The 14850-nt window shown below is 37.1% G+C and overlaps 1 protein-coding gene and 1 long non-coding RNA gene across 4 annotated transcripts in view; one reads left to right on the top strand and one right to left on the bottom strand.

The window, feature by feature from the left end:
• Positions 1-3606: 3606 nt before the first annotated feature.
• Positions 3607-14850, bottom strand: part of MYOM1 (myomesin 1) — a 76876-nt gene continuing 65632 nt past the window's right edge. For 2 of the 3 annotated variants that reach the window (XM_064655898.1, XM_064655909.1), the window contains 2 exons: positions 14597-14652; positions 8875-9775 (listed from right to left, as the gene is read on the bottom strand). In XM_064655898.1, coding sequence (XP_064511968.1) covers positions 9503-9775; positions 14597-14652 — 329 coding nt within the window. In that variant the 3' untranslated portion in view covers positions 8875-9502. Of the gene's footprint in view, positions 5473-6661; positions 6783-8874; positions 9776-14596; positions 14653-14850 lie in introns of those variants that run through there. The other variant, XM_064655920.1, reaches the window with a different exon arrangement.
• On the top strand, positions 5400-9381 carry LOC135414807 (uncharacterized). The gene is made up of 3 exons (XR_010430838.1): positions 5400-5827; positions 6283-6343; positions 6713-9381. It is a non-coding gene; the product is annotated as an uncharacterized LOC135414807 (long non-coding RNA).

A 14850-nucleotide genomic window follows, 5' to 3' on the forward strand; every position in this document is an offset into this window, starting at 1 on the left:
TTTCAAACCTGGAATAGGGGCTTCCAATTAAAGAGCATTTGTTTGAAAACACAATGTTTTCTTTCTAGGTAATATTTACCATTCCAAAATTGTCATCTCCAGATGAAAAAGACTACAGAAGTAGGCATGCCTTGGTATTCTCCTTTTGCATTGTGTACTCTTTTAGACTTGCACATGGATTATGATCAAGCTGAAAAGTGACCTGAATTTTCCACAGCTATATCTGTCAAATGAGGTTTGTTTCCCTTCTGATTGTGTGGTTAAGCACCGTGGTGGTGTAGATACAATCTCTCTGTAACTATGCATGATTTGTGGTCCTTGTTGAACCATAACTCACTGGTTAAACCAGGGCCTTCAGGCCACAGGTACCCTGCCACCTCCTTTACATTCCTTTTGCCTTTTCACCACAAATGTCACTATTGTTTTCCGCATCAGGGACAGGGAAGGGTGTGACAGAGAGCAATTGCTTACCGATTTGGCTTTTTTGATGGAGAGGAAGCCATTTGAAAGTGTGTTGCATAAATCAGTGGCTCTCTGGCTCTCCAATTGCCAGATCATGTCCAGCTGCAGTAGTATGTGAAATAGATAGGCTGCTTAGGGCTAGGCAAGAAATGATGAAAGGTATCTAGCGCAGTGCCAGGGGCAAATCATAGATCTGGGAGGATATAGGGTGCTAGGCATGGCTTTGGTAAAGTCTCAGAAAATTCATGGTTCTGCAGATAGTAAAGAGCTGTAGATATAGAGATGCTTAGTTGTTACCGCAGTTTAAAAACAAAAGAAGTCTTTGACCACATAAGGCAAAAAAAGCAAGACAGTGGTGAGCTATTGTTATGTCATTTTGCATGTTTGTACAACACCCAAAGATGCTGTCTGGAGCAGTCATTTATTCCATACCCACCAGATAGGATATCCTTTTTTTTTTTGATGTGCTTTAGACTCATATCTTATTCTGTAAACCTGTGAGACTCCTTATCTCTGCATCTTAGTCACGACTTAGTCTTTTCAGTAACTTCTCTGAGATCAGAATGACATTATGACAGGATGTTACAATTTAGTTTAGTTTATCTTTTTAATTCCGTTTAACAGTCCAAAACAAATTAGGGAAGTTAATAGCAAGGATTCAGGGCTATAAGAAACTGTACCCTGAGCCACCAAAATATTTAAGCACACCAATAGTCCCACAGGCTGATGAAGTTGTGTGTAGATTTAATGTATTTGGTTAAGCCAGCACACTCAGATCAAGTCTCATGTGAGTGATATTTCTCCGTTCTTTGTCAATCATTAACAGCTGTTTCACAAACCATTTTGTGATAATAGTTATGATAGGATTTCAGGCCTCCTGAAAGGAGGTTACAAAGTTTCTTCTCCTTGCCATAATCACAGCCTAATTAAGTAGGAGGTTTTGTTCTGCTCCTGTTGGTATATGTGATGAAATGGTAAATGGAAATGATTGTATCAAATCTGATGGATGGTAGAAGATGCAAGATAAGGAAAGAGGGAAGGAAAGGTGTTTCATTTAAAAATTTGCAGAAGGAGATTACAGGAAAGACCTCTCACATAATGAAATGGGAGATGGAACAAGGGCAAAAGTCAGCAGAAGATTGCAACCAAATCTGGTACCTTCCTTCCTCTCCATTGGTCTCAGCCCCTCACCATCTCTCTCATAGTACCTTCATCTCTACAGGCCCTTGTGGAACAGACCTGTTTTCTCTAACAGTTTTCTCTTTACAGCTTTTGCTGCTCTTTTCCCTGACCAACATTTTGATTCAATTATTAAAACCTAATGTCCTTTTAGCAAGGCAAATAAACCCCAAACCTGTCTGGAAAGATTTGTTGCAGGTGTCTGTCTGGTCAGTGTAAGTGCAGATAAAATGGAATATTGTTCATGCATGGACCTTATAGTTGTTGTTCAAGGATACAGAGCAGAAGTTCACCCTATGCTAGTTTAAGGATAATCTCAGTTTGCAACTAGCTGCTTCAAAGATTATGGCTTAATGTATTACCAAATTATGGTTGTCAGTCTCAGACCACAGACAGATCTGCCTCAATAATTGGCTAACAAATCCAGAACTAATTCTCAGAAGAACTCAAGGACAGCTGAGCTCACAATGTCTTTACTACAGTGGAAGGCAAAGCCTGTTTTTTCATCTTCTTTCATCTTCAAAAATCACCCTTTGTGCTTTTGGAAGGTGATAAGATAATATAGCTTATTGCAACACTTTCCCTTACTGTTAAATACAGTTGTTGTAACACAAGAACATAAATTTCTAACAGTTATAAATTTGAACATAAAGAGTAATGTGTGCTGAAATGGAACATTTAGGTGATAAATAAGATAATAATCAGAACAGGCACTTCAGTTAAATATTGCAACCAGTGCCTGAGTTTAAATGTAGTCAAATGGTTCTGTGTGTTTGATGGGACATTCTGTTGCTACAGAAATTATTTGCATTCTATCATTATGTAATGTACTGAAACTGAAACAATTTTTTCATACTTATAATGGAGAACAAAATATAAATCATACATTTAAAACACAAGGAAGAAATTATTCAACCATGGTAACACAGTAAGCTTTAGTATATTCAACAATTCTATTAATATTAATTTTGAACATTTTGTTATGCATTTGTGAACAACTACAGCTTAAGTAATCAAAATGAAAAAATGGGGGGTTAATCTTTGATGTTTATCTTATTACTATGCATAACAACACTATGCTTCTGGATAGCAAATAGATTCCCGTAGAAAAATACCGATGTGACTCCATTTCCAGCTTTCTGAGGAACCATCCAAATTTAACAAAAAAAACACCCCAAACTCTAGCACATTTTATTTTAGATTTTTAAAGGTATTTCCAGAAGTTTTAATTGAAATATCAGGAAAACAGTGATTTTTTTTTTCAGCAAAAAGCTAAGACCTGATTCTGCTACACTGACACAAAAGAAAAATCTGCCATTGGCTTCATGGTGAGCAAAATGGGCTTTGTAATCTGAGATTTGGGATATTTTTAGAACATTCTTCTGAGATCTATCTTGATTTCTATTAAAACTAATGAAAAGACCCCTGTGGCATTTTGCAGGAATTGGATCAGGCTCTCAGTGGTACAGTCTGTTCTATATATAACTTAGACACTGCCGTAGGTGTTTGTGGGAAACAGGTTCCCAACCCGAAGGAGCTGTAAGACGTGATGGATTTTGAGAGATGTAAGACAGGTTGAAATAATTGCCACGGCAAAGGGGATTTGCGTGATACAACCTGCAGTTTTGTACTGCTTTTGAAAGGCCTGACTCTGGCAGGGTGATGAAATTGCACATCTGTGGATATTTATTATTTTCTGTAACAGTGGCATGAGAAATTACATGTATTTGGGTTCCCATTTTGAGAGTCTCCTACCGTGGAAATCCTTCTTACTGCATTTCTCTGTGGGACCTATGCTTATGTCTTTCACTGCCGTGCTATAATACATAGATATGTAGAACAAGCTGTGTGTGGAACTGAATCAAACTCTGTGTGTCAAACAGTACCTAAATTTAATAGGATGATTTTAGTTGTAGTTCAGTCTGTATTTAAGTTTCTCCCACTACCATTTTGTGTAGCAGTCAGTATTTTGATTTTTTCTCTGTTGTGTTTTACATCTGTCTGTCACTCACTGTGGACCATCCAAGTTATTTAAATCCTTTACATTGTTTACAGAGATGTTATTACTCTAATTGCCTACATATAAGTGTCCTATCCAGTATTTCATCCAGCGTGAATATTTCTGTTGGTTTTAAAAAGAGTGGAATAGAATTCTATTGGAATTCTACTAGAAGGAAATGGATTTCTTTCCATCAGAGATATCAGTGTTTCAACTTCTATGCATTTACATGCTATTCAGATTCTGTGCTTTCTTATGCTAACAGTTGGATTAGGATGGATTAGAAACTGATATTTCTCATGTTTTCAATATTTCCACATTTGTCATATATCCAACACCTAAAAATACCAGTGGAATTCAGTACTCTTTCATCAATAATCCATCTAGAAAAAGACAGTACAATATGATTGAGCCTCCTAAGAGTTGAAATCAATAAGAATATTTTCTTAGTAATTAAAATATCTTATTTTCGTCTCTTATGTTTAATAATTACTGGTCACTTTAAAGTTGAACTCAGCTTGCATAGTAACAAAATAAATTCTGACCTTTATTTTTATTGGTTTGTTTTTCAGCTTGAACTCTGCTTCTTCCATGGTATCTAAGCATCTCCAAATGAGTCATATTTTCCTATATCCTCAGTACATAAACATGTGAATGAACACGGTAATGAATGTGAATGAGCACAGCAGAGATTCTTGGCTTATATTTATTCCTTACATGGTCCTTACATGGACCATGAAGCTACCCTCTCTTATAAGAAACCAGTGAGTCTGATGCTACTGAGTGGAACAAGAGGTACAGTTGGGCTGAGTCACTGAGGGGAAGAAGGACAGTGGGTTTAGAAGAAATGTGAGTGCTGTAGCAAAAAGTGTGGAGCGAAACGAACATATGGGGCAGCCCATCCTTTAGGGTGAATGCCATATCCACAGTAACTCACCAAGACCACGAGGGAATGAAGTGGAGTGGACTGAAAAGCAGTCATGCGAGTCTTGGAGTTAGGAAATGGCCAGATGTCATCCTGATCCACCTGATGAAACAGGTTTGCATGAAAGAAACTTGGATCAAAAGAAAACCTACTTATGGCCCCCCTGCATCCATAGGAGATGGTTCTGTTTCTGGGGATCTTCCATTGTGGCCAAACTGGTCATGGTGAAAAGTAGAGCCCACATGGCATTATGAGGACTGCATGTATCATTTCCTTGAAAAAGTAAGTGGTGTCTGCCTCCAGCTGTGATGACCTAGAAGTATCGATTAACACATCTACATGATACCAACATTCTTTTGCAGCATAGTAAATATATCAATCCTGGACAGAATTCGCTCTAATGAACTTTGCTGATCATGGACATTTTTAGTGATTAAATTCACATTGTCAGTACATAGATCATTATTCAGATACTTAGAAATTCCTGCAGTGCAATTATCTGGTGTTGAGACATAAATGCCCATCTACTATGTATTTAAAGTTAGAAACTATTACAAATGTTATAAAAAAGACCACTAATAAACTTTTGTGTTAAAATATTATGGCTAGTATACCACTCGTGAAATCTCAGCTTGAATTTACTATCCAGTTCATGACAGGATCATGTTCTTCATTCAAGTTCAGTGGGGTTTACCCAAGGCTGCTTTTTCCACTGGTTTCTTTCCCTGCCTATCCAAGCTTTCTCTGGGCTGAGGAAGCATTTCTGCTACTCCTGCTTTTCCATCAGTCTTCTTTGGTGCTCCTTTGTTGCTTTTTGTATCCTTTTCTGTTTCCACAGGAGGGATTTCATTTGGATCAGGTGTCTCTTCTGTATCAACAATTTCTTCTACATGAGGCTTAATACAATCTGATTTAGGAGAAGTAATGAAATTTGCCTTGTATTTACTGTGCTTAGCAATATTTCTTTCACATTGGTTATGACCTTATCATGTTCTTTTCCTCTTCCCATACCCATATAAAGAGATTCAGTATCACAAATAACGTTACTACTTTTTATGGCACCAAAACCAAGCTCAAGTCTTTATGGTCTCTAATTAAAATCTTTATGAAGTAGATCCTGTAAAACATTACAGATGTAAATAATTGTTTCCCACTTAAGTCACCTAATTTACAGGATTGCTCAGAAATGTCTACCCATACCCATAAAGCAAGAGAGGAGAGAAATGCAGTAAAATACTTGTTCTTGCCTTAGGAGCAGAAGGGTGAGTGCATAAGAGTATTAATTGTTCTGTCAGCAATGATATAACATGTATACATCCTGTATACAAAGAAAAAATACTTATGCAAAAATACGTAAAACATGTTCTGATAATCTTGGAATGTAAAACTTATTTGGAGCTAAAATGTTCTACATGAGGGAGCTGTAATTATGAAGAATAAATCAATGTCCAAATAGCAATTATATAGTAACAGTCTAAAAGAACAATAAAAATCTGTAATATACAAGAATGCTGCATCACCAGAGAACTTTAAATTCTCCACTCTTTTTCTAAATTGGAGAAAAAATGGTTGCTTTTAATTCCAACTTTGCCATTCAATATGGACATAAAGCTAAAAGAGAATAATTGATTAATCTCAAATAATGGCAATACAATCAGGAGTTTCTAAAACACTTAGGCATTTAGGACGCCTTAATCAGCAAGACTTTTTTTTCTAGGTGAAGTGTCAAAGATCCAGCTGCTGAAATGAGTCTCACTGTGGAAAATAACACTATCTGTGTATGTATACATGATTGCAAAGTCTTTCCTCTGCTTCAGAAATTTAGAAGTATTTATTATGACAAAAAACTTTAATCATACAGGTGAGAATCCACAGTGAAGTAGGAAAGGTGATTTAAAAATGTTGATTTAAATCTCTTTCACTGAAGTTTAACCTGGCAATTCAAACTTTGCATCTGTTGTTAATTAAGAGTGTGTGTACTGTAAACTTGATTGATTAGGACCTATGAAATATTGATTGGCACAGACTATGGACTCCATAATGTTTAACAATTTTTTTGTTTGAATAGAAGACCATAAACATGAAAGCACTCTTACCTTTCTTTTCCCCTTCCTTCCGTTTGCTTGTCATTGTTTTTTTCTTTTTAGATACATTTTTATTATTTTGATCGTGTCCTTGGACTGTGTCAGTCTGCCCTGATACAGGCATCACAATCACCTGAAGCAAAGCAAGAGCAAAGAGTGCACAAGCGAGAAATGTGGATACATCACAAATTCAGTCTGAAACCCTGAATCCCTGGCAGAAGCATGTTTCGAGGCAGCTATTACTCTAACTTTCATGGACACATCTGCCAAAGCGAAGCAAAGCAAAGTAAAATCCAGCCTGTTACCTGGGAGGTGACCCACTTGTGTTCCCTGGTATTTCTGCCGAAAGGAGGGAGGCAAGAGGACAGATTTTTGAAAATAAAGTAGTAGAAATAAGCTGCTGCCAAAATGCAATCATTATTAAAAGTATGCTAATACTAAGTAATAAACATCAGTTATCAGTTATTGCAAAGAGCAAGTCATATTCTTTTGCACTCTGGAGGATGGAAGAGCTGTGACACTTGTTTCTATGGTATATATCCCTGGACAAAGATGGAGCGACCTGCATATCATCCTTGCATTGGCTTCATGTCATACTAAGAAAAATTATTAAATCATTTAAAATTTTTTTAATTTAAATTTTTCTGAGTTCTTTAAACTCAGAAAGTTTGCTGCATATCTAATTACAGATCTTCTCATTATTGTATTTTGAGATTTTAAAATTAAGCTATGTTACTTTGTCTGATATGCAGCTGCTATGACTAAATAGTCTGAACTTTTTTTTGTAAGAGATTACTAATGTACATAATTACACAAGTAAATATTAAAATTGCTATAATGTCATCAAGTTTGATACTTGAGTTTTAACCATTTTAGGAGATAAGGCTGTGTGAACACATACTGAATGCTGAAAACACATTATCTTTACATAATTTCATGTTAAAAATCCCTGTGACGTGAAATCTGTTCTGAAAGAAAAAAGATTCATACCAGATAAACTTGACATGTTCCTTGATACTGGTGATACTATTAGTGCATAAAGTTAGGCACATGGTAACATATTTTGGTAATTTATAAGTCTGATCTAAATCTGGACTATTTTTGTAAAGATTAAGATCATGATCATTAGCCCTTTATAGAAACTGATTAAAAAAAAAAATAAAAATTGCAAAAATCAGCACTTTCACCATTGATAACTATGTTGAATCTATTTTTACCTGAACCATCAAGAATTTCCTCATGCTTTCACCTCACCTTTGATGTTTGCTAACAGTAAACCTCAGATGGCAAGGGTTTAAGTGAGCTTTAACTGTACAACACTTACTAGTGGCATTCTCACAGAAATGCCAGTACTGCACCAGAATGAGTCCCTGGGAAACAGCAGTATGTCTGCAGTCACAGTAGCCAAAAACGACAAGGGGCAGTACGTGAAAGGTGCGCACAGATCATGCTTGTAGTGAAAATATATGTGTTAGTTCTTTAGAGTTTGATGTGAAGAATTGTGCCGTTGTGAAACTAGTAATGAAGAGATTTATAGACATGGGACATTGCTCTCCTAACTAGCAATTGGGCTGGTAACTGCTTCTGATCCTATCCTATGTATATCTAGTATCATATATATATATCCTATATATGTCTAGCAGGATGTGTTGCTTTTCCTCAGTGAATAATAATTAATGGCACTGTAAAATAGCTGACATGGAGTTTTTAATCTATGTAAGTGTGTTCAAAGATCTGAACAAATGTTTTTTTCTCTGAAACATTTTTATCCAAAAAAAAAACCCCAAAAAAACCCCAACCACATTTTTTTCCTGTGTTCCAGTGAAGATTCTTTTTGCAGCTTTAAAAGATCTTGATGAAATATGTTATTTCTGGATCTCCAATGTCAATTTTGAATGAAATTAACTGACACTTTGATCTAACAAAATACTTACCTAACACCCTTGAATCACAATTCTTGAGCAGGTCCGTTGAGAAAGCACAAGACTACTCCTGTGCCAGAATTTGCAAAAATACCTTGTTGAGTTGAGATGTGAAGTAGTGAAGGTCTGGACAGAAAGGTGCGAAGAGATGCCATTGTGAGTTTTGTCATAAACAGCAAAGTGAAGATTAACAGGGATCTAAAGGGAAGCTAAAGGTAATTAGAGTGTGAAAGCATTAAGAGGCTAAGATAATGTGTACAACTACCAGATCTGTGACTAGTAAAACAAGACAGTGAAACCAGCTTGTGATAGAAGGAAAGAAGTGAATTCAGTTTATTTGTGAACAGAGAGGAGAGTTCATACATTTTTACAGACACATACACACGCACACATATTAGTATCCTGGCCTACTAAGCCTTATTTTCATTTATGTTACAGTACTTTTACCCCATTTGGGCAGATTAAACAATATTTCAGGATGTAAATGACACCCATTTTAAGGCTTCTCTAGATTAACACAGCAATACAAAGGAGCCTCAACGTAGACAAAAACCAGCACTAATTTCTCTATGATCTAACACATTCCATCTATGCTACTTTACCAAACCTGGAATAAATCCTAACTGCTGCTCAAAAATGCCTTGATCATTTTCGATCTTTCCATCTACCACATCAGTTGCTTCCACTGAAACAATTCTTGACCCTTTCCTTCCAGATGCTCCAGGGAAAGGGTCAAATGTTGGACCTGTGTTAGAACACAACTGGCCCTGTTTTCCCTGGCACAATAAGTGTACTAGAAGCAAAAGTGAAGTGAATGGAAAAATCCAAGGCTGCCTGCTAAAGCAGAAAGCCATTTACACACACTAATTATGTCATCCTATCATCCAAAATCTCCCCCATACTTCTGTCTTCTAGTCTTAAACTCATGCTTTCATTTCTGTTTTTCTTGCTCAGACTCTCTCTCTTCCTCAGGTATATACACACTTACGGTGACATCACTGGTCTCTGTACCGTACTTGTTCTTCACCACAATGCTGTATTTCCCAGAGTCGTGTGTGGACACAGTAGAAATGGAAAAGCTGACATTTTTTCCTGATTCAAACCTCAGGATGCAATTAGCATCTGATACAAATGATTTTTCGTTCTTCAGCCATGAGACCTCTGGAGTGGGATCTCCCCAGACAGTGCAAGAGAGATTAAGTGCCTGTAGAGAAAATACAAAGGAATTATGAGTCAGTGAATATTTGCTACATTTTTTAATGCCTCACTCTCCAAATATTCCAACTCCCCATTCGCCTTCCTGCTTTTAGTAAATGGATGCTTAAGTAATCAATAATTTATGTCAGTCTTCTGTATCATAAAGGAAAAGAAGGAACTCAATTCAAAAATGCCATTAAAAGCTTTCAATATTTTATGGACCTTCTTCTCTGCTCTCATAATCATTAGCAGAGCTTTCTCCATGCATATCATTTAATATAAAATTAGATACTATCTGCATTTGTGTGTTAGATCTGAAATGAGATTTTGATGAACTGTCAGATGGTTTTGTTCAGATTTTGTTCACATTTTGTTCACATTAAGCTCACTATATCTTTATTCCATAAGTAAAGAAAGCATGCCTGTTTTCTTAAATAACAAAGGGCAAAGTGTCCCTGGAATATTTTGTTTAATTTGGGATCCTTTTAAACTATGCCCTGACAGCTCTTCTAACAAGCTTGAATTGTTTTATGCACTCCTGTAAAACTGTTTTTAACTGAAATCAATACAGGCTTTACTCATTCTTTGGTATTTCCCTTTGATGTTAGTGATGTTCCTAAGGGCTGAATTCAGTTCCATCAAACTGAAGGAAGTATCTTCACTGTCAGAGAATCACGTTGTTGGAGGGATCACTGGCAGCTTCTTCTACCTTCAGTAGGTTGGCAAGTATCTTGGGCACACAATGTTCAGGTCTCCTTTTTTTTCTTGCCAGCTAAGAAATTCATGTTTGGGATATTGATACATATAAATGATCCCAGCCTCTGGTCACAGCACCATGGGAATACTCTTGAAAGTGTTTGCAAAAGTGAATATCATGTAGAGAGTCAAATGTGAAGGAAGTTCACGTGACACTGTAGTGGTACATAGGCCTTTCTCTGGAGCTTTATTCAGGAAGGAATTTATTTATATGTAACTATTGAATAGTACATTGGTCTTTTTAAAAGATTTAAAATGCTATTCAAAGGGGAATCTCACTTTCTCTTGATTGGTAATTTAAGAACTTCTAGTGCAGAGAAAATGGTCTTCAGTGGTTCATTAAGAATGGACTAAGTGATATATAAGGAATAGACAAGCTTCCACTTGACAGGAATCAAGTTTTTCTTCCACTTTATTTAAAGGCTTTTTATAAAAATGTGTCAAAAATAGAGACAACTGAAGAGCACTCCCACCGTTGTCCCTATAAGCTGTCAAGATAAAAATCCACGGTGAGAAATCTATTTACCTGGCTACTTTCCCTTTAACTCTCTGCTTATTTTCTGGTACTGTGATGGTGGAAGATGGGACAGAAGACAGATGCCCAGAAGGCTATTGAAATGAGCAGACAGAAAAATTGATACCTTTATAAAAATAAAAGGTTTTGATATCTTTGAGAACAAAATAAAAATCCAATAAATCTCACATGCCTGCCCTAAAGACTAAAATGAGAACAAAAGGAAAGGGGAAGTCTTTCCTCCATCAAGAACACATAATTCTTGGTACTGAGGGAAGGACAGATTCCAAGTAAGAGGTGGTTACAGCATGGTGGAAATGGCCTCTATCTGATTTCCTGCAGCACCTACAGCTGGTGACCACATAGGACTGTTGACTACCTTCTCTTGTAGCCCACTGGTATGAATGTGGTTTTGATTGCCATATCAGTCCATCTTTTTGAAAAGCAAGGGGAAAATGAGAGGTTTTACATTTTTCCTTCTTCCTTATCACACTCGACACAGACATGTCCTTAGCCTTAGCCTTAGCCTTAGCCTTCAGGTACCTCCAGGTGCCTGGTATAGGCACCTTCAGGTGCTCGGTATTGCTTTGTTGTCTTCTGATTCTCTAGCAAGCAGGAGATCAGCACTGAGTGGCCCCAGCTGCCACTCCACCACAATGCTAATGAGCTGATGTCCATGTCCAGACAGCTCTATTAGTGGCATCATTCGAACCTGAGATGTTTGAAGTGCTGTCAGTACTCCTTAATTCAAAGAGATTCAAGCAGCAGTGATGACTCCTTTCTTCTTCTGAATCACTCCCTAAAATACCTACATTTTCCTTAACCTTGCGTCACTAGCTCATGTTTGACATCGGTGCTCCTCTTGATGTTTCCAACTCTATTTATTTTCCAGTTACTAATGTGCAGAGATGTGTCTTATAATTCACTACGTAGATGCTGAGATCTTTGATTTTCTGGAAGGTAATTCCATAGCCAATGAGAAGTAATTGTTCACTTTCACTACACCTGTCCGTTGCAGATTTTCTGTTCTTTGGGCAAAAGATTGTCTTTGTGCATGTATATCTTTGTTACTCACTGAACGCCCTGATTATAATACTGTGTTCAATGTAAAATCCTTATCATGGTAAAAAAAATGTGTGTCCTGTACTCCTGGATCTGGGGCATTGAGACACATGCACTTGGAGCAACCAGCAGCTGCAAGTCCAGACCCTTTGTGTCCCTCACTATCTTTTCTGCCTTTGACTACAGATTGTATTGAATGTAATACAAGTGGAAGAGGGAAATGCGTTACTGTATTTTAAGTATTGCCATTACTCTTGCATAGTAGCACACATTCACATTCATGGACAGTTTGGTGAGAGAATTGAAGCAGCTCAGTCAGGGAAACCTGTTCCTTTCTTCCAGCCTAGCTGTGAGGACACTTACCTCTGGCAGAAGGATGTTACATGTTGCTTCTTTGTCTGGAAGTGCCTGACAAAATCCTAAGCCTCTCCTTTTAAAAATAAAGCCAACTTACTCACAGACCTTCATTAAGACAGCCACTTAGGTTAATTTGGCCGGCCGGACACAAAACTTATGCTAGTATTCTCTGTCAAATTCCTCCCTAATGTGAATTGACACTTAGCCTTTTCCAATTATACCACACTGATGAAGAGCATTTATGTCTATCAGTGGAAGCCTCTTAGGCCATCTGGAATGCTATTTGATTTACACTGGGTAAACACTGCTTCATTCATTCTCATCCATATCCTTCAGTTCACATGTAAAAAGCTAATAAATATCATCACAGTCACAATGTTAAGTTTAAATTTGAGATATACCTATGCTTGGAAGTTCAGTCTAGGGATATCAATCTGTTCATACAGCCCTGTGGTCATGGCTGCACAAGTATACACAATCAAAGCTTGCAATTGCCAGACCCCTGCTACCTCATTTGTTGTTTTTCAAAATCCTTGATGATTGTGCAATTTGCACGAATTACACAATGCAGAACTTCATTCCCCTCTCTCAAGCATATATGAAAACAATACACAGATGAGCCAACACCGCCCAAACAAGCTCTGTTTTCCCTGATCACTCTCTGTCCTGCTCAAAATGATCATCTACTGAATCAAGAAACATAAGTTCAAGGATATTTGTCTCGAGTTCTGGGAGTATTTCAGTCGTTTATTCAATCATTACAAATGTCCTTGCTCTCAAGGACAGTGTGTGTCTGGATAAGATTTTGCAACTCATTTTCTACAAACTCTTTTTAAAACTACACATTTTGCTTCAGTGAACTCTTACTCAAGTTCGTATCAACTCTCTTTTAGGTGAATGCTTAAAACTGGCAATAACCACCCAAATTTACCCCCACCAAAGCATTATGGGAATCATATCTCCAAGCACAAGCACTGATTAGCTGAGAATCTGCTAATTTGTTCTATTTCTTTGTGTGTTCTACCTACAGTTACAATGCTCATATGAGTGCTTCTTACTTCTGTAGCATTTCCTAAACTGCTCAATCCTTTAAAGAAAGGTTTAATCAAACATAATTCCATTTTGTAATGCCTAGAACTGCTGCAGTCTATTATCTGTTGGTTATGCTATGTCTCACATTGTTAAGTGATTCAGAACAAGATTTTAGATTCTTAACACTTCTGCTGAACCTATAATCAAATACTTTTAACCCGGCTGACCTACTGCTAAATAAAGCCAGAAATATCAGAAAGATGCCTTACTGTAGTTGTCACATTGCAGGTTTTTACTGACATTCACATGCCCTATTTCCATGTTAGCACACACTGCGAAGAGAAACTGGATCGTGGCAGAGCAGCAGGAAGTGAAGAGAAGACAATTCTTGGTCTCAGTAATATTAAGCAGGAACTTGTATAAGCAGTGTGCTGGGAAAAGCTTGTGAGATTGACAACTGATTTTCTGGGTCATCTGTTCTATGCTCAAGCATTGATGTTCCTCTGGGAGTGCCTTACAATAATCTTTCAGCTAAACTCTCCTAATATAATCCAGTGTAACACCAGTGACTTATTTTGACTTCTCTCTCCTTTACCCTGACGGCATAGAGAAAATTTTCTCCTTTTGTCTGTATGAGAATAGAGGTATTGTGGTTTACTGCTTTTATACCATTTAAAAGCCAGCTTTGACAGATGTGACTATGTGGCTTCCATGCCACATTGCAAGGAAGTTAACTGCAGAAGACGTGGAATGACTAGCTACCATGTAAAAAAAGGAATTAAACTTGATGCCCTCTTACAAAAAAAAAAAAATTAACTGTGAAACCTGTGCATGAATTTTTAAAGAGCTGGTTATATAAGGAATTTAATCCCAACTCACATTGTCATCTCACTTTTATCTAATTCTTAGGAAAAGACACTGCCTTGAATGCATAAAGCCATCTGTGATAGACCATTGAATTATGTACAGAAGGCAGGGGACAAATAAATAATGCAGCAGATTTTAAAGATGGCATCTTCAAGAAAAAAAAAGTTGAATGTTTTCCCATCATAGACAGGCATTCAAGCTGTTGGGATGTTGTGTAGAGCTTCAGTTAATTTACTGTACCTTGCCCTCCTGGATGGTGACAACATCGGGCAAACCTCCAAGTACTCGGGCACGATCTGAAAATAAAGAACCATAATTTTCTTTAGTGTCTTAAAATCAACTGTGTGCTGGATTCTGTGTGCCTGATTCTATTTCTCTTCTAGTTCTTTCCCTTTGTCTTATTTATGTACAACTTGTCTCTGATATTTGCTCTATCAGAGAACTATTCAGCATTTTTAGCACACCATTTGGACTTTAAAAAATGTTGAATTCAC

The sequence above is a fragment of the Pseudopipra pipra genome, chromosome 1, assembly GCF_036250125.1.
Source record: "Pseudopipra pipra isolate bDixPip1 chromosome 1, bDixPip1.hap1, whole genome shotgun sequence".
NCBI lineage: Eukaryota > Metazoa > Chordata > Aves > Passeriformes > Pipridae > Pseudopipra > Pseudopipra pipra.